This window comes from Agrilus planipennis, unplaced genomic scaffold, assembly GCF_000699045.2.
Source record: "Agrilus planipennis isolate EAB-ADULT unplaced genomic scaffold, Apla_2.0 scaffold290, whole genome shotgun sequence".
In the NCBI taxonomy this organism is placed as follows: domain Eukaryota; kingdom Metazoa; phylum Arthropoda; class Insecta; order Coleoptera; family Buprestidae; genus Agrilus; species Agrilus planipennis.
Genome location: NW_020439344.1, coordinates 241,922 through 262,182, shown reverse-complemented (window position 1 = coordinate 262,182; position 20,261 = coordinate 241,922). Strand labels below are relative to the sequence as shown.

Below are 20,261 nucleotides of genomic sequence, written 5' to 3'. Positions count from 1 at the left end.
TGTAAATGGTTATTTTGAGGAGCTTGACGAATCAGTCTATAGAGATGGCATTAATAGACTGGAACACCGCTATGAGAAATGTATCAGCCTTGGAGGAGATTATGTTGAGAAATAAAAAAAAAAAATTTTTAAAAACCTTGTTTTTCTTGGTCAGGCCGGAAACTTATCAATCCACCCTCGTACTTACATATTTTACCATTATTTTAAATTTAAATAATACATTTTGACACGCTTTTAATATTACCATCAAAAAGAAAATATTATTTTAATAAGTAAACAATAATAATAGAAAACAACCCTCCTCCACAATCGGATAATAGTGCATCTACAAAATGTACTACAACAAAAGGAAATTGCAGGCTATAAAAGGTTTTTATTCAACACAAACTCAATTTTAACAATTTATTTATGCGTAGGTCTGTGCACTTCGTACCGATATTTTAAACGGATATTTTTAGCCATATAATATTTTATGACAATTCAAAACATTCTATTATCACACGTATGCTTTCAACTGTTAAAAAACGCGTATTAATTAGACACAATTTCCGTTCCAAATTGATGAAGAATTATATTGGAAAAATATAAATAAATTTTGTGCATCTATCGAAAGTACATTACTTGTTTGACAACAAAAACTATATGATGAAATAAACTATACCACGTTAAAAAAAAATAAGTTACTTTTATACGAAACAAAATTCAATGAAATGTTTATAAAAAATGTATTAGCTTGAAGAAATTCATGTAGCAATTTAGATAAATGTGCTATAAAAAAATTATTGCATCACATTTTTTCCTTACAATGCTATCTTGTTATCAGACAGGTGGTCTTATAGGTAATTTCTAAAATTTATTCATATTTTTCCACTACAATTCTTCTTTATTTTGGAACGAACATAGGGGAGCCTTGTTGATAGTTGTTCTTTATTATCATCAAGCACGATCACAAGCGTTTAAAATATGTGGCAGGCGATGCCCCATGTCTGCTATCGTTTGTTAAATATCACCTACTGTCAGTCTCCGTTAATTGTTGCAGGTGCCTTGCTCGTCGTTATTATTTTAAAAGGGCAAGGGACACGGTTACGTTGTAGAATTACGTCCATTCTCATTTTCTTCTTAGTTTTATCCTTCCATCATTTTCTGTTTCTTTTTCGTCTTAAAAATAACGAAAACAAAGACCCGAATGGCATAAGTTTTGATAATAAAGTTGTAAGACAAACATAAATATCTGAAATAATAAGAAGAGACTCATCCCTCATTATCACAGCAAACAATTTTATCTGCGAACATAAGAAATGGGCCAAACACGTGCCCGCAAAAAGACTGTTGGTTGTGGTAATTAGGGGGAATTTCTTTATTGTTCGTCCGTTTATTTCTTACTACAGACACTTGTACAGCCTCTGATTTTGTATTATAATTGTAAATGTGTGAAAAGCATCTTGGAGAATTTTCAATTGCTAGAAATCAACAACCGGAAATTGGAGAATATACACATGTGTTGGTCCAGAAAAGGTGGTACATAAACATGTTTAAGACAGTATTCACATTTTTAAACAAGTAAAAGACATAAAAATTAGATACCCAGTACCAAAAATTGTTGTTGTATGACATTTGTACCTATCAATTTCAGATGGAGTAGCTATTTTATAATTTAAATGTACTGACTATACGAACCGAGTTCAGTACTTTGCCTCTCTGATTAAAAACAGAAAAAGATCTGACCGAAGTAATGAGATTGCGTTAATTTCTTCAACTATTTTTTCATCATCCTTTAATTTCCCACCCTTGGTGGTGGAATATTTTCTTCAAATTTAAGAGGGAGTACCCTTTATTTAAATCCCAACCAATGAAAAAGATTCATTAATCATCAGTTCACAAATGGAGAAGAAATCGCCTAACATATTGACAAAAAATATATATTATAGTTAGATTAACAATCTTCTCTTACTTTAAAGTCGTTTTTTAAAAACGTCTCAAGTTTTAATGAATCTGTACATTTAATTTAAAATCCATAGCTGCTCTTGCCTAACCCCTTTGATCCCCCCTTGGATAGAGAGGATACATTTTGTTATAATAAGCAGGAAGGATTTTATTAATAACCCATCGAAATTACCGTTTACACCTACACGCATTAAATTTTAGCGGTTTATAACGGCGAACCAGCAGAACTGCGATTTTATACTTGTGTTAATTTTCGCAATACACAAACATCACGTTCATCCACTTATTGTAGTGGAAATCTTATTGAACGAATAAACAACGTTCAGATATGTCCACATCATCGCGGATAACGATTTGTTCGTTTTACAAATTGGAAAATGTTGCGTGTTCTACTACGTTTATACTCAAACGAAGCTCATACATATCAATTTCGTATTCGCATTTNTGGACCTTGTTGGAGCATACGTAATCCTCAAATGTAGTATCGTACTACAGATGGCGCTCACCACGCCATTTGTGGTATTTTCTAAAACGCGCTGTTAAGACAGCAGGTAAAGGTTGGTCTGTGTTCTGTCGAAGCTGCCTGCGATGCGCTGATGAGATCCAAAAAGATCGAAATCGCGATCCGCGTCTGGCAGTTTCGACAGAATACAGACCACTTCGAATTGTTTTGTTTTAATCAACTGATATTATAATTTATTTAATGGGCTACAGAATAATATACAATATTATGTAAAAATATACATAAAATGGATGGATGTTTTAGCATTTGTACCCGAAAAATTCGCTGATTCATTTTTTTGTTACCTATTCGACTTTTTTGGTTTGTATTCGAAAACGATATTTTGGAAACAATTGCATGCCCCCCTTGTAACAGTCTCGCGCCCCACAGGTTAGAAACCACTGCCGTAAGGTGTGACAATTTCTTAAGTTTGGATGGTTTGCTCTGCTGCTTTTAACAATCCTTTCCGAAATTTCCAAACTAACGCATGACAATTGTAGAGAATTTACTTCTAATGTGAATCCAATTTTTTGTATGCATAATTTAGTGAAATAAATTTGAACGTAATATATTAGTAATAATAAGAACTGAGAAAGTTGTAGGTAGAAAGCATTTCTGAAACCTTTTTATTTCTTTAACGCATTTAGTACTGAAGAAAGCGTCACATATACATATGTACATCACTTTCTTTTGTATTTCGCATTATCACCGACTGTTGAAATAATAAAATTTTGTTTGGAACTTCTAAAGTGCGCTCGAAAAGCATTAAATCCGAAATTCGACGATTTCGACAGGAATTAAGTTAAAACTGTCACTATCGAATGTGCTTTAGTTCACCTGATCTAACAAAGAGACGGAGCTGATAGACGGTTGTGCTGTCACAAAGTGTGTATGTACGTATAATGTACATATATCTAGAAAGTTTTGTACATAAAGCCTTGTGCAGTTAATAAATATGTACCGAACCAAACTACTGTACAATACGTATGTACGTATGTAGTATGTACCTACTTCATCAGCACGCCCTACTGCATTTAATAACAATATCTGAAGAAAACAGGGGGTGAGACCTTTGAAGTAAAACATTGTTTTTCTTTTGATTACAAAAAAAATTGGGGAAAATATGGAAATTACAATTAATTTTTATTTACTCTCGGCCTCGCAGACCATCTCCTGCTCTACGTGGTGCCTCGCCGTTTGTGTATTTTTTAAAGTTTACGGAAAAATCTTACATTTGAGTGTACTTCAATTATACATTATTTATATTCAGTAAGACGTGTTTAAAAAAACCAAATTCCACACTTTCGCCAAGTTTACCAAATGCCGACAAATTAATGCGAAATGTTTGTTGCATAATTTGCCATTGCCCGATGAAGCGTTCGTAAAAAATGCTTAATTTTTAAGAAAGTCCTGTATCAAGCAAATTCAGCGTACTTAAAAAAAACATTATTCCATAGTATTTTTCGTTACAATCCTATTTTGTTATGCGGATTCTAGTATATGAACTTTCATAAATTGTGTCCATAAAATATATCCGTAATATTCACTTTAAGACGTAATAAATTCTTAAACTGATATGTATTATTTAAACAATTATTGCCGTTCATCATTCCATTTTTTGACTATTACAATAAGTAGGAATGCAACCAAACCTACAAATGCAACCAACCAGTTCCAAAATTGTGATATAAAATCATTCGATGTCATTTTATTAAATTCATTGCAGTTAGGTAATTTACTTATGGTGTTCTGTTCAATTTTTGTTGTATTAACAATTATTAATGATCGACTCTTGAAATTTTCAACTGCTCTTTCATATTCTTGCTGATTATTTACTAAACACGATTGGGGTTCAGTTTTAGCGGAATTTGACTGCACGGTCATCATTATTCTTTCATTTTTTTCTAAATTATTATTATTCAAACTTAGCGCTACTGGGACATATAAGCAAATAAGTAAGCAAATAATTGCTTTTGAGATGCGTCTGTATAATTTTTCCATTACGATTCGTTTAATTCGTTTTACTTGTACTACCTTTTATTGTTCAATTTAATAAGTTGACGTATAGTGAATGAATTTACCGATAACAAGATAATGTAAACGTCTGCCTGTATGTTTCAATGTGGAAATACAATGAATGCTACTTATGAAAAACACGAACAGAAAGATAAAGTATTACTTTAACCATTACTATTCGTTACAGTAAAAATCGCTATTTTTGTGCGATTTCTACGTTCGATGAACAGTTTGCCTTAGTTGTCTGTAGGTACCTAAGTAGCTATATGAAACCCGACAAGCGTTCGTAAAGAATGCATAATTTTTAAGAAAATCATGTATCAAGCAAATTTAGCATCCTTAAAAAAAAAACATTATTGCATAGTATTTTTCGTTACAATTCTATTTTGTTGTGTGATTTCTAGTATATGAACTTTCATAAATTGTGTCCATAAAATATATCCGTAATATTCACTTTAAGACGTAATAATTTCTTAAACTGATATGTATTATTTAAACAATTATTGCCGTTCATTATTCCATTTTGACTATTACAATAAGTAGGAATGCAACCAAACCTACAAATGCAGCCAACCAGTTCCAAAATTGTGATATAAAATCATTCGATGTCATTTTATTAAATTCATTGCAGTTAGGTAATTTACTTATGGTGTTCTGTTCAATTTTTGTTGTATTAACAATTATTAATGATCGACTGTTAAAATTTTCAACTGCTCTTTCATATTCTTGCTGATTATTTACTAAACACGATTGGGGTTCAGTTTTAGCGGAATTTGACTGCACGGTCATCATTATACTTTCATTTTTTTCTAAATTATTATTATTCAAACTTAGCGCTACTGGGACATATAAGCAAATAAGTAAGCAAATAATTGCTTTTGAGATGCGTCTGTATAATTTTTCCATTACGATCCGTTTAATCACTATAGGCATGTACAACGTTTTACTTGTACTACCTTTTATTGTTCAATTTAATAAGTTGACGTATAGTGAATGAATTTACCGATAACAAGATAATGTAAACGTCTGCCTGTATGTTTCAATGTGGAAATACAATGAATGCTACTTATGAAAAACACGAACAGAAAGATAAAGTATTACTTTAACCATTACTATTCGTTACAGTAAAAATCGCTGTTTTTGTGCGATTTGTACGTTCGATGAACAGTTTGCCTTAGTTGTCTGTAGGTACCTAAGTAGCTATATGAAACCCGACAAGCGTTCGTAAAGAATGCATAATTTTTAAGAAAATCATGTATCAAGCAAATTTAGCATCCTTAAAAAAAAACATTATTGCATAGTATTTTTCGTTACAATTCTATTTTGTTGTGTGATTTCTAGTATATGAACTTTCATAAATTGTGTCCATAAAATATATCCGTAATATTCACTTTAAGACGTAATAATTTCTTAAACTGATATGTATTATTTAAACAATTATTGCCGTTCATTATTCCATTTTGACTATTACAATAAGTAGGAATGCAACCAAACCTACAAATGCAGCCAACCAGTTCCAAAATTGTGATATAAAATCATTCGATGTCATTTTATTAAATTCATTGCAGTTAGGTAATTTACTTATGGTGTTCTGTTCAATTTTTGTTGTATTAACAATTATTAATGATCGACTGTTAAAATTTTCAACTGCTCTTTCATATTCTTGCTGATTATTTACTAAACACGATTGGGGTTCAGTTTTAGCGGAATTTGACTGCACGGTCATCATTATACTTTCATTTTTTTCTAAATTATTATTATTCAAACTTAGCGCTACTGGGACATATAAGCAAATAAGTAAGCAAATAATTGCTTTTGAGATGCGTCTGTATAATTTTTCCATTACGATCCGTTTAATCACTATAGGCATGTACAACGTTTTACTTGTACTACCTTTTATTGTTCAATTTAATAAGTTGACGTATAGTGAATGAATTTACCGATAACAAGATAATGTAAACGTCTGCCTGTATGTTTCAATGTGGAAATACAATGAATGCTACTTATGAAAAACACGAACAGAAAGATAAAGTATTACTTTAACCATTACTATTCGTTACAGTAAAAATCGCTGTTTTTGTGCGATTTGTACGTTCGATGAACAGTTTGCCTTAGTTGTCTGTAGGTACCTAAGTAGCTATATGAAACCCGACAAGCGTTCGTAAAGAATGCATAATTTTTAAGAAAATCATGTATCAAGCAAATTTAGCATCCTTAAAAAAAAACATTATTGCATAGTATTTTTCGTTACAATTCTATTTTGTTGTGTGATTTCTAGTATATGAACTTTCATAAATTGTGTCCATAAAATATATCCGTAATATTCACTTTAAGACGTAATAATTTCTTAAACTGATATGTATTATTTAAACAATTATTGCCGTTCATTATTCCATTTTGACTATTACAATAAGTAGGAATGCAACCAAACCTACAAATGCAGCCAACCAGTTCCAAAATTGTGATATAAAATCATTCGATGTCATTTTATTAAATTCATTGCAGTTAGGTAATTTACTTATGGTGTTCTGTTCAATTTTTGTTGTATTAACAATTATTAATGATCGACTGTTAAAATTTTCAACTGCTCTTTCATATTCTTGCTGATTATTTACTAAACACGATTGGGGTTCAGTTTTAGCGGAATTTGACTGCACGGTCATCATTATACTTTCATTTTTTTCTAAATTATTATTATTCAAACTTAGCGCTACTGGGACATATAAGCAAATAAGTAAGCAAATAATTGCTTTTGAGATGCGTCTGTATAATTTTTCCATTACGATCCGTTTAATCACTATAGGCATGTACAACGTTTTACTTGTACTACCTTTTATTGTTCAATTTAATAAGTTGACGTATAGTGAATGAATTTACCGATAACAAGATAATGTAAACGTCTGCCTGTATGTTTCAATGTGGAAATACAATGAATGCTACTTATGAAAAACACGAACAGAAAGATAAAGTATTACTTTAACCATTACTATTCGTTACAGTAAAAATCGCTGTTTTTGTGCGATTTGTACGTTCGATGAACAGTTTGCCTTAGTTGTCTGTAGGTACCTAAGTAGCTATATGAAACCCGACAAGCGTTCGTAAAGAATGCATAATTTTTAAGAAAATCATGTATCAAGCAAATTTAGCATCCTTAAAAAAAAACATTATTGCATAGTATTTTTCGTTACAATTCTATTTTGTTGTGTGATTTCTAGTATATGAACTTTCATAAATTGTGTCCATAAAATATATCCGTAATATTCACTTTAAGACGTAATAATTTCTTAAACTGATATGTATTATTTAAACAATTATTGCCGTTCATTATTCCATTTTGACTATTACAATAAGTAGGAATGCAACCAAACCTACAAATGCAGCCAACCAGTTCCAAAATTGTGATATAAAATCATTCGATGTCATTTTATTAAATTCATTGCAGTTAGGTAATTTACTTATGGTGTTCTGTTCAATTTTTGTTGTATTAACAATTATTATTAATGATCGACTGTTAAAATTTTCAACTGCTCTTTCATATTCTTGCTGATTATTTACTAAACACGATTGGGGTTCAGTTCTAGCGGAATCAGACTGCACGGTCATCATTATTCTTTCATTTTTTTCTAAATTATTATTTTTATTCAAACTTAGCGCTACTGGGACATATAAGCAAATAAGTAAGAAAATAATTGCTTTTGATATGCGTCTGTTCAATTTTTCCATTACGATTCGTTTAAACACTACAGGCATGTACGACTTTCTACTTATATTAAATACTATTTTATTGTTCAATTTAATAAATTGACGCAAGTGAACGAATTCACCGATAACTAGAGAATGTAATCGTATGCCTGTATGTTTCAATGTCGAAGTACAGTGAATACTACTTATAATGAACGCGAGCAGAAAGATAAAATATTACTTTAACCATTATTATTCGTTACAGTTAAAATTGCAGTTTCTATACCTACATGAAGTGTGTTTCCACTTTGTCAGAGATTATTATTTTAAACGAAATGTTTATCATTGTAATACAAAGTATGACTGACAAAACCAAATTATTCAAAACTTAATAAACGATTTTTACTAGAAGTTGACCAAGTGCTTCTCTTTTGTTTTGCTTTTAAAGATTATTGATAAAATTATTATATTTGCCTACCTAAAACGTGCATATGTTTTTATTTAGGGCTTTCAAGAAACTATTTCAAACTTTCATTAGTCAACAATTTATTTACGAAGTCGTTGACCCTATAGGAAGAAAACAATCTTATACTAACATCTAAAACTTTGGTATAACTTTGTTAGCCTTCCTACTGCACACGTGAGTCGATTAGTATTAAAAAAACTCCTAACTTGACCACGCCACTAACGAAAACTGAATCTGTAAAGATGATAAATTATAAACTCCCTTTCATATCCCTTACATACAATAAGGACGACGAAAGTTAACCCTTTTTCATAAACAAGTTATACCTACATCGACTGTGTTATGTATTTCTTTCTTATAAAACGTTCTGCCTTCAATACTGTATTTCAGTTGCATCTACAATCTACTATCATATTTCTGAAATTATTCCGGAGGTCTAAACCATGTTGGATTTTATGAACAGCTCCACATCAAAATGTATTACGTATTAGGTTTGCCGCCTACCTCGTGATGTAAACTGCATAAAATTATTACGATAATTTTTCGATCAATTTGATTCAAGTAGCAAAAGTTTACCGGAAACTGTCTGCCGATAAATGATCGCCGCATTTATAGTCGAAACCAAATAGCAAAATAGAATTTTAAGGAAAAATACAATCCAAAAATGTTTTTTAAGCAAGCTTAATACATGATTTTCTTAAAAATTATGCATTTCCAACGGGTTTCATATAGGTACCTACAGACAGCTAAGGCCAATTGTTCATCGAACGTAGAAATCGCACGAAAACAGCGATTTTTACTGTAACGAATAATAATGGTTAAAGTAATATTTTATCTTTCTGCTCGTGTTCATTATAAGTAGTATTCACTGTACTTCGACATTGAAACATACAGGCATACGATTACATTCTCTAGTTATCGGTGAATTCGTTCACTTGCGTCAATTTATTAAATTGAACAATAAAATAGTATTTAATATAAGTAGAAAGTCGTACATGCCTATAGTGTTTAAACGAATCGTAATGGAAAAATTGAACAGACGCATATCAAAAGCAATTATTTGCTTACTTATTTGCTTATATGTCCCAGTAGCGCTAAGTTTGAATAAAAATAATAATTTAGAAAAAAATGAAAGNTACACGTTTTGATACCAGCGATTATCCGCAAGACAACAAGTACAACATCCCACAGGTAAATAAAAAAGTTTTAGGTATGATGAAAGACGAGTTTAACGGCGTACCAGTTGAATTATTTATCGGTCTGAGATCGAAAATGTACGCCGTTAAACAGGCTGTAAATAATAGCAACGCGATTAGAACAGAAATCGGCTTGACGAAAAAGATTAAAGGTATTAAAAGGTCTGTTATTAAACGGGTCATTACGCTCGACGACTTCGTCGAATGTGTTGACAATTTTAAAACTAAATACATTTCTCAAAATTTAATAAGATCCGAAAAACATGCAGTTTTTTCCATAACACAAGATAAGATCGCGTTAAATCCCCACGACGATAAAAGGTATTTAATTAAGGGATCGTATGAGACCTTTCCCTGGGGACATTACTTCATTAAGGACGACGGCGATGAATCCTTAGAATAGGTTGTTTTTAGCTGTTAAGCTCAAGTTTTTGAATATATGTATATACTTAATATAAACTGTACGGCACAGTCCGGGTTTGTTTTCCTATCGTAACAAAGTAATTAGTGTAATAATAGGCATTAATATTAGGAAAATAGAAGTTAATTTTTGGTATAGGTAAAGCAAATTTGATGTACATAGGTAAATACCAGGTGTATATGAGTAATGTTAATTTATTTTCGCTGTTCTAATCATATATGGTAATAATAATAAGTCACCTGTTTAGTCAACCATCCGTTGTATATCAAACACTTATTTAATAAAAGCAAATGAATTATTCGTCTCTTCTTTATAGATTCCGTTACTTAATACGAATATCTATACGCTTACACATATGAATAAAGCATTGCATGTGTCTATCTACGTTAGTGTGTAAATACTGCGTTTCACCAACACATGCTCACTGCACATTAAACGATAAATTTTTATTATGTAACATTCAAGGTCAATAAATATTATTAATTACATTCATTAGCAATGAGGTAAACGAAAAACAAAAGCTTCTTTAATTATAACTACTCTCATGGTACACATGCATACACATACTGGTACATACATACATAGCAGATAGCCGCCAATTGTACTTATAATTCGATCAAGGTCGCTTAGGATGCTCTCACACAGACGCACGCACACTTTACAAACAAACACACACACACACGCACACAGACACACACATATACACGCAAACATTCGCACGCGCGGCGTATTGTTAGCGTAAATACATCAACGGTGTGCAATATTTACTTTTATGTTACCGTTGCACTGAAGACTCTATGTTTAGTCGGTTGGTTAACACGTCGGTCTAGCAGCATTAAAGCTGTTTTGCCTTGGATCGAACCAGAACTCTGTTCACAGTTTTTTTTCAGAAAAAAAAAATGTCGCAACAAGGCGGCGAGAGATCTGGCGGCGAGAGGACAAACTGCAGCGAAGATAGCGGAAAATTCAAAGTCGCAGACGATAGTAGCAGAGCGAAGCCCTGGCTGAAAATGACAGCTGTCAAAGATGGCCGGCAATGACAGATATCAAAGATGGCCGGCGATGACAGCTGTCAAGGATGCCTGACAATGCCAGCTGTCAAAGATGGTTGATGGCCCTGACGTCAGAGTGGGAGTGGAAGGGGTAAAACGGTCGAAAAAGGACGAAATTGAACCTTCATAAGAAAATACATGGGATTTTGAGGCCGAACTGTCATAGCCTATCTACTGACATGTATGACCCTTACCGGTTCTCTACTTGCTACGTAGAAACTTTTGATGTTCTGATACCTCCTCATCGCGTATTGTTTCATGGGATCCCGCGATGTTTCCACCTTTTCCTTCCCTTGCAGTACCCTATTTATATTTCGTATTCACGTAAAGAGGGGGAATTTAGAAATATCCTGCACCACCCATAGGTTCAGATCATGGTGGGTCCAGTGGAAGCGACTATCATTTTGCATAGTGTTAGAGCGCTACCTCCACCTCTCTGGTAATATTTACATCGGCACAAATTTGTGGCAATATGTGCTGAAGAAGGAAAATTGCCTTTTGGACAAAAAAAGTTGAACCGCACAAAGATACATGTGAAAAAGCAAATGAATAATATCAGTACATTTCAATATTTAATGTGGGCTCCATAACCATCAGAAATCATATCTAGGCAGAAATTGGTTTACTAATGTCAAAAACACAATTGTTTGTAATGCAATTCTCTACAACATAATGAAAGTATGGAGGACATGTTGAAGAAACGATATTAGTTACCTCTCTCTGTAGGAGCGTTGAGTAAAAATAAAGTTGGAACGTCATCTCACCTTACGGTGGATTTGTTCCAGCGACCAGGATACAAACTCTCCGATCCGAAGCGGATCTCGCACACTCGATACGATTTCCTTACACGGTCCACTGGTTTCAGCACGGCCAACCCGTTCAATCCATAGTTGATAAAGCTGTTATCAAATAAAAGTAAAGAATATTATCGCAATAAAAAGTTACAACTTAATACATAAGTAACAGACGAAACGTCAGAAAGGTACTTAAACATTAATTACATTAATTCTTAATAAGCACAATTGCTAATCGTGCAACTCCATATGAAACATACGTACGAAATGGCTGAGGTAACCATCATTGCCAAAGTAACGTGTAATTTACTAAGAAACTATAGGTACATTCATAATTCAGTTCCTCACCAGTTAGTCTTTAGAAAAAATATGCATGGGAACATGGGTGTTGCTATTGGAGCAACCCTCAACAACAATAGTAGAACACTATTGTAACAATGTTGTGCGAAAAAGCTGCTGTAATAAAAATGATTAAAATTAACCACAGTAGGAAATTATACGGAGGAAATGCAGAAATAAATTTACTGGGTATTTTACCTGATATTACAAATTTAATTGTAATAATTAAGAAACTTGAAATAATTTTTAAAGAAACATGTCTAAAATTGAGATTATTGCAAGTAACCTAATAAATTCAACTATTTCTACGGCAAATACAGTAATTTATAATCCCAAATTGTTAAATTCTACTTTGCAGTATAAGGAGTTAACAATGTTCAATCAGCCTTCCTTCTGACTTTACCTATTTTATGCTTATCATTGACAATATCTATGAGACTAGGAACACATTCTGCTAAGTATCCTCTACCGAGTAGTACCTATTTTGTTTTTTTTGGAAATGACCCCAACATAAGAAACGACAATGTCCTCAACTTCATTTTGATCATAAACACTTTTAATAAGATAATATGCATCTACGTTCCATGCTAAATACGACGATTCTTTTTAAGGACACTATTTTCTCATATTTACAGCTAGTTATCATTTTATTTAGAAATGCTTATTAGACAAATTATCTATATTGTATTCTTTTATGAAAACTTAAATAATTCTAGTTTCAGACTAGGTCTGATAATCATTATCTTGTAATTGTAAAATAAAGTTCTTTTTAAAAACTCTTTTGTTGGAACTTTTATCGTATCAGTTGGCGCAGTCGGTAGGCGGTTAGTGAATATTTACGGGAATTTGATGGTGAACTTTTCTCGAACAGATTTGTGAACTTTTTCGGGAATATAGTGGTGAACCCTTTTTTTCGAACAAAAGTAATTTAACATTGAGAACTCATTGGAGAAGTGGAACATCGTGTTGTCCATAGAAACCTTTCGTACTTAGGTACACCTTCAGGAGACATTCCGACTAAGGGAAAATCAAAAATTGTATTTCCGCCTGTTCGGACCCATGAACTTGCACCTCTACATAGCAAACATCTTATTGACAAGATTGGTGATCCTTTAAATAACCAATTTACCAAACTGTACAGGTTTACAAATACCTTTACTTTTTCTAAATTATATAAATTTCTACTATAGTTATGGAAACATGACCTCAAACGAGGAAAGAAACTTTTCAAGAAGGGAATTGACGGAGTTAATTCCTAAGTTATGATTAGACATACCTCTCCATCAGTTTAATGAAAATGTGGATGTTGTTTTTAGTAATTGCGGTGCTGGCGATAGGTACTCAGTATTTCGTTAACAAAATTAACTGGTAGGTCAAGCAAAATTATTCTTTCTAAAAGAGTAGATGAATGGCCAGATATTAAACGCCACCTTGAAAATAATTTTGGTTTAGAAAAAAGTACTGAAAGTTTAGTAGGAGATCTATTTCGTTATAGACCCAAAGTAAACAGCAGCGTTAAAGACATTTACAATAAAATTTCACTGATTAGAGACAACTTGGTAGTTTCTGCAACAGAAGACTACGAAACAGAAGAAGAAATTGTCGCTGTTACAGAATTTATTAATAAATTAGCCAAAACTGTATTTTTAATGAACATAAATCATGAGTTAGAGATAGCAGTTTTACCATCAAAACCTGTAACATTAGAAAAAGCTTTTAGTTTAGCGAATGAAATAGATAAACAAATGAAAGAAAGACAGGAAAGACAAAAATTTTTGGAATATAAAAATCAGAAGGTTAAAATAGACAAAATTTCTCCTAAACAATATTCAAATTACCATAAATTTAAAACTAACATGCAGTCTTCCGCCGAAAGTACTCCTAAGCCAAGTACCTCTAATTTTAAGCCAAACTCTTTTAACCAAAAGCATAGTTTTTCTGGTACACCATTTAAGGGGTTTTCAAAACCTAAAATTCAGTCGGTAGAATCAGTTGAGAAAGAAACAGATTCTGAATCCAAACACGAAATTGAATATCTCGAACAGACCAAACCTTTAAACTTATCGGAGAACGAACAATACGGGGATTGTTTGTTCAATTAAGCGATTCAGACTCCGAAAATAACTTATTTCAAAATTTAAGCAGTTTTTCCACCAACAAAATTATAACTCTTGTAGAAACAACACCTTTTATTAAAACAAAAATAATGAACCAACCAGTTCAAAATTATAACGGATAACTGTCCACTTACGTGGTTGTTTAGTATTAAAGATCCGGGCTCCAAACTAATTAGATGGCGTTTAAAACTTGAAGAGTACAATTATGAAGTCATTTATTAAAAAAGGAACATTGAATAGAAACGCGTATGATCTTTTTAGAATCAAAATTGAACCCGAAATTCAAAATTCATTAAAAATTAATATGTTTGAAAGAAGTGTTACGGATACAACAGAGGGTATTAATTATGATATATTTCTTACGGACGAAAGATCTTATGACACACCTAAGACCGTAGTAGGAAAATTAAACGATAAAAATCATACTTACGAAATTCTCTTCTCATCTGATAAAATAAAAAAGGTAAACTTCACTACACAGAAGATCCCAGTTTCAATGAAAATATCGAACTTAAACAATCGCAATCAAACCCTAACTTAACATATGTAACAAACAATTATCAAAATCCTAGAGAATTATTTGAAAACGTCTTAATTATTTTAACTTTGGCATCTTCTAATGATCTGTTGCGATTTACCGTATCAAAAGAAGAAAACGATACATTAATAAAAGTTATTAACTATCTTAGAAACAAACTAAATTTTCCCGACGATCAGGAAATACAAATTAATAACACCTATAAGAATTCAGGTAATCCGGACAGTAAACAACATATCATTTCCCTTCATCACGACCCGCCAGCGTACGGACATAAGGGTATAAATGAAACTTTAAATAGAATTCATGAATACTTCGATTGGTCAGGAGTCAAGGACGATGTAACAAATTATATTAACAATTGTGAAATGTGTCAAAGAAATAAAACAGTGAGAAGATCGTACGAAAGTGCAATGACTATTACAGAAACGCTAACATATCCGTTTGAACGCATAGATATAGATACAGCCGAAATATACTTTTCAAAAAAATACAAGCGGACAGTTTTAGTAATCTAGGATCAATTGACTAAATTTATTCAATGTTACTTATTGAGTGACAAATCAGCTCAAGAGGTATCAAACCACCTTCTTAAATTCAAAGTTACTATCGGCATTCCTAAAAGGGTTCATTTTGATTAAGGAGGCGAATTCCTTAATAAAATTCTACCAAAACTAGAAAAACTAAAACTATTTATAGAGCACACGTACACCATTTCATACCACTCTAAGAGTAACGGTGCTGTAAAGAGAATTATTTGCACCTTAAAAGATACAATTGCCACATTAATTGACACAAATAAAAATACTAACAATTATGAAGCATTACTATACCACGCAGTGTTATTTTACAACTTTTCAGTAAATAGTAATATTAAATTGGTACCATATTATACGGTATTAAACCGAGAAATGTAAATAATCCCCAAGATTCACACGTTAATGAAAAAACGTCAGCATCCTACCTGGTCGAGAGAAAAGGCATTCTTAGCAGATTGCATGAAATAGCGCATAATAATCATGCTCAGCAAAAACAAAAAGTTAAAGACGATGCTATTAAATATAATAAACTCATAACAGAACTTCAAAATTCAAATAAAAATACATTGAAAATCTTAAAAGAACAAACACATCTGTTACAGGTATTGTTATCAAGTTTCAATGAAACCTTGGCTAAGGTAAATGGCAACGAAAAGACACTCCAGCAAAATTTATTAGCTATCGATCAGTCATTAAAAAATGATACAAACAGAATTAATGAAAATCATCTAGCACTTCATATGGTAAACACAGTGACTGTTCTTCTTGAAATCACAGTTTAGTCGAAACGGAAGTTTCTAATATTTTAGAGTCATTATCTTACGCAAGAGCAGGTATGTTGCACCCATCAATCCTCAACCATGAACAACTAAAAACTGAATTAAACAAAATTGATGTTACCGAGTCCGTATTGCCATTTCCAGTAGACAATAGTGAAATTTATAAATATTTCATAATCAAACCCAAAATTTATGTACTAAATCAAGGCTTATTGATTAAATTAGAAATTCCTCTTTGTAAATCTTTACAGTTCAAATTGTACCAACTTTTCCCCTATCCGGTACCTATTCAAAACTCCTTATTTCACATCCTTTTGCCACCAACGCCATATATTGCTTTATCTACTGATATCTGGATATCAGGAGAAGTTGAACTGTTTCACAACAAAGCCTGCATTCCTCAATTATTAACATCAAAAATGTTTCCTGATACATGTGAAATCTACACCACTCTTGCAAGCGAAGAATTAATTCAAAAAATCGATCAAAATATTTGGCTAGCAGCTTTCACATGTACACTCGACTTCACTTATAAATGTGAAAATTTACTGATCAACAAAATCAAAATTATACGACAGACCCTCGTTACAATTCACCAGAATTGTACCTGTTATTTTTCTAATGGACTCCGTATAACAACCAAGGACACCTGAAATAATAACAAGACAATCAATTTAGACACCGAACTCCCTGTTATCCCATCAGACTGCTGCCTCGAAGAAAAATATAAAACAAGTCACCAAATCTTCAACCTCTCATTCTAAACCAGAGCCGGGCAAACTTTAACTTCGCAGGAGCCGCTACATGAGGTTAGTTTGAGTCACTCCATACCCTTCAATGAGTACGAGAGAGTAAGCAATAATGAATAATTTTGTTTTGTCTTTTTCTTCTCCCTTCCACTCCCATATCAAGCCCCTTCATCCCGTAGACGAGCGAAGCCACTCTCGCAACTTAAATAATACCTACGAAAATTTTCGTTACTACGTTCGCAAAACTATTGGGTTTGGCTATGGAAGAGGGGACTCACCTACGAAATGGAAGGGATAAGAAAAGGAAAGAATCATCTCACTCGCACTCGCAGGATCAATGAGGAGCTACTTGGTTAACCTTGAGGAGCACTCGGGAGTCAAAAGAGCCGAGTTTGCCCTCGCAGGATCAATGAGGAGCTACTTGGTTAACCTTGAGGAGCACTCGGGAGTCAAAAGAGCCGAGTTTGCCCGGCTCTGTTCTAAACTACTTAAATCAAGAGAGTTTAAACCTGGCCACAGCATAACTCATGGGCATTAAGAACAAAATCGATACCGAAGAAGAAAGAAAATTTTCAAAAATATATGGAAATTATTGGTACTTTGGCTACAATTACATCAACATTACTATTGGTTTGTTTGGTTTATTGTTATTGTCCAGGATGCTTCAAATTTTGTAGACTAAATCTGATTTGTCATCCACGAATTGTCAACTACAACACCACAGCTAGAGAAAAACCCGTGGTCCGGTATCAGACAACGTCAACTTCTAACCCAATAAGCTATATAAAGGAGGTTTCACCCCAAACTTCACCGGTCATTACATCTAGAAGACAGTACAAGACTCCGACACCCTTGGAAAATTAATTACAAGATTAACTTTTCATTTCAAAGGGGAGGTGTTACATGCTAAATACGACGATTCTTTTCAAGGACACTATTTTCTCAAACTTATAGCTAGTTATCATTTTATATAGAAATACTTAGTACACAAATTATCAATATTGTATTCTTTTATGAAAACTTAAATCATTCTAGGTTCAGACTAGGCATGATAATCACTATCTTGTACTTTTAAAATAAAGTTCTTTTTAAAAACTTTTTTGTTGGAACTTTTATCGTATCACATATACATGTAAGCTTTACTTTAGTCATGCTTGGCTTGTTGTTGGTTTGAGAGTTCAGTTCGTAATTGGACTCCGACCTGCGAACTTCGTATTAAGAGTTGTGATTGTGTATATTGTAAATAATGGTTTGCTGTTGACAATTGTATAGATTCAGGTTAGTTTTAAGTTTATTGTTGTATTGTAATATTTTACTTTTAATCAATTTGTTTGAAGAAAAATTGGTAAAACTTCCTGAGCTATCGTAAATCTGTTTTCTGTAGGTGCAACACTCAATAAAGATTACGATGAAATGTCAAACAAGATTATTAGCAATTTTGTCAAAAATGGTAAAGTTGTTGTTATAGGCAAGAGAAGAACAGAAGTCTCTAAATTGTTTATTATGCAAATGAAAGTTTTGCTGCCTGAATTAGAAAAGAATGGTAATAATGCCCATACAGCACGTAATATTCTATGGATGTACGATTACGTCCCTATTGCGTCTATCATGTCCAATTTCCTTAAGGGATTAGTTGAGGACATACTATGTATATCCTCATTGGTCATGTGTACAAGTGACTTTATAGGACATACATCGGATATACAGTGGATATAAACAGATATTATCGGATATACGTATTATAAAATTATTAATAAATTACATACTACTAAAATGTTGGTACATATGTACGTATTGTTAGTATTGTAGCGAGCATGAGCGTGTTTGTGTGCGATCGGGCATACGTGTGTGGAGCGGCTTAACGATTCGCCGACTAGCCGCGGGCGCCTTTCTTCATGTGCGCCGTATCTGTAAACGTGTGTATCGTACCTGCGTTCCGGGAAAGCAATTAAACAGTTCAAAGAAAACGAGACTTTTCTGGAAGGCTCGAGAAAGTTCCCGAAATGAACCAAAAGAATATTTAAAGGAAGAGACGATCGCCGAGAAGAGTAGAAATAAATTGACCGTCGCAGAAGTTAATCTAGAAATAAATTGACAGCGCAGTGAATAGTGATTTAGTAACAGTACTGTAAATAAATAGAATAATTACCTAAGTTTAGTAATAATTTAATAGTGCTTTTAAGTTCAATAATAATTAGTGTAAATAAATAGTTTTCTTCTTAAAAGTTTAATTTGTTAAACCCACGAACATTATAGTATGCTTTATAATGTGGCGTTAGTAACACTGACGTCATTACATTGCATTCGTTTTAAAAATAGTGCTTTTAAGTTCAATAATAATTAGTGTAAATAAATAGTTTTCTTCTTAAAAGTTTAATTTGTTAAACCCACGAACATTATAGTATGCTTTATAATGTGGCGTTAGTAACACTGACGTCATTACATTGCATTCGTTTTAAAAATAGTGCTTTTAAGTTCAATAATAATTAGTGTAAATAAATAGTTTTCTTCTTAAAAGTTTAATTTGTTAAACCCACGAACATTATAGTATGCTTTATAATGTGGCGTTAGTAACACTGACGTCATTACATTGCATTCGTTTTAAAAAACGGCGTCAAAGAATTTGCTTTTGCCCTTGCAAATCGTAACAGTGCTAACGTTATAACATAGGCTGTAGTCCATTAACTGTCGATTAATAATTACATTAGTGAATAGCGTTGTCTGGTAAACTGATTGTGGGATTTCCCGAAGTGTATGTATTAATCGTATTAAATGTAAACCTCTTGTCTATGTCTTGTTCGTAAGTGAAATTAATTTTTCTTCAGTGAATAGATAAAAAATCAGGTTAGTGATAATATTAACGTACTTAACAATATTTTTTCGTGATTGTTCAACTAAAATTGCCGAGATAGCGATACAAGGTCGCTAAAAAAACTGATTTTTTTTTATTAACAGCATCTTATACCCGAAAAAAATATACCATTATAAGAACAAATGCTTTCACGGCAGGAATCCATAGTAGAATAAAGACTCGGGTTATAGGGCCGTTAAGTGAATTATTCTGTCCAGACGTTTCGTCAGCTACTGCGGCTGACACCCTCAGTGGTAGTGCTGCGTTGACAACAAGG

General features: G+C 32.6%; 1 protein-coding gene across 2 annotated transcripts in view; it reads left to right on the top strand.

The window, feature by feature from the left end:
* Positions 1–10,526, top strand: part of LOC112905742 — a 21,016-nt gene extending 10,490 nt beyond the window's left edge. Inside the window, exon 4 of one of the 2 annotated variants that reach the window (XM_025978767.1) lies at positions 9,761–10,526. In XM_025978767.1, the coding sequence (XP_025834552.1) occupies positions 9,761–10,208 (448 nt within the window). In that variant the 3' untranslated portion in view covers positions 10,209–10,526. The remainder of the gene's footprint in view (positions 1–9,760) is intronic. The other variant, XM_025978768.1, reaches the window with a different exon arrangement.
* Positions 10,527–20,261: the final 9,735 nt, after the last annotated feature.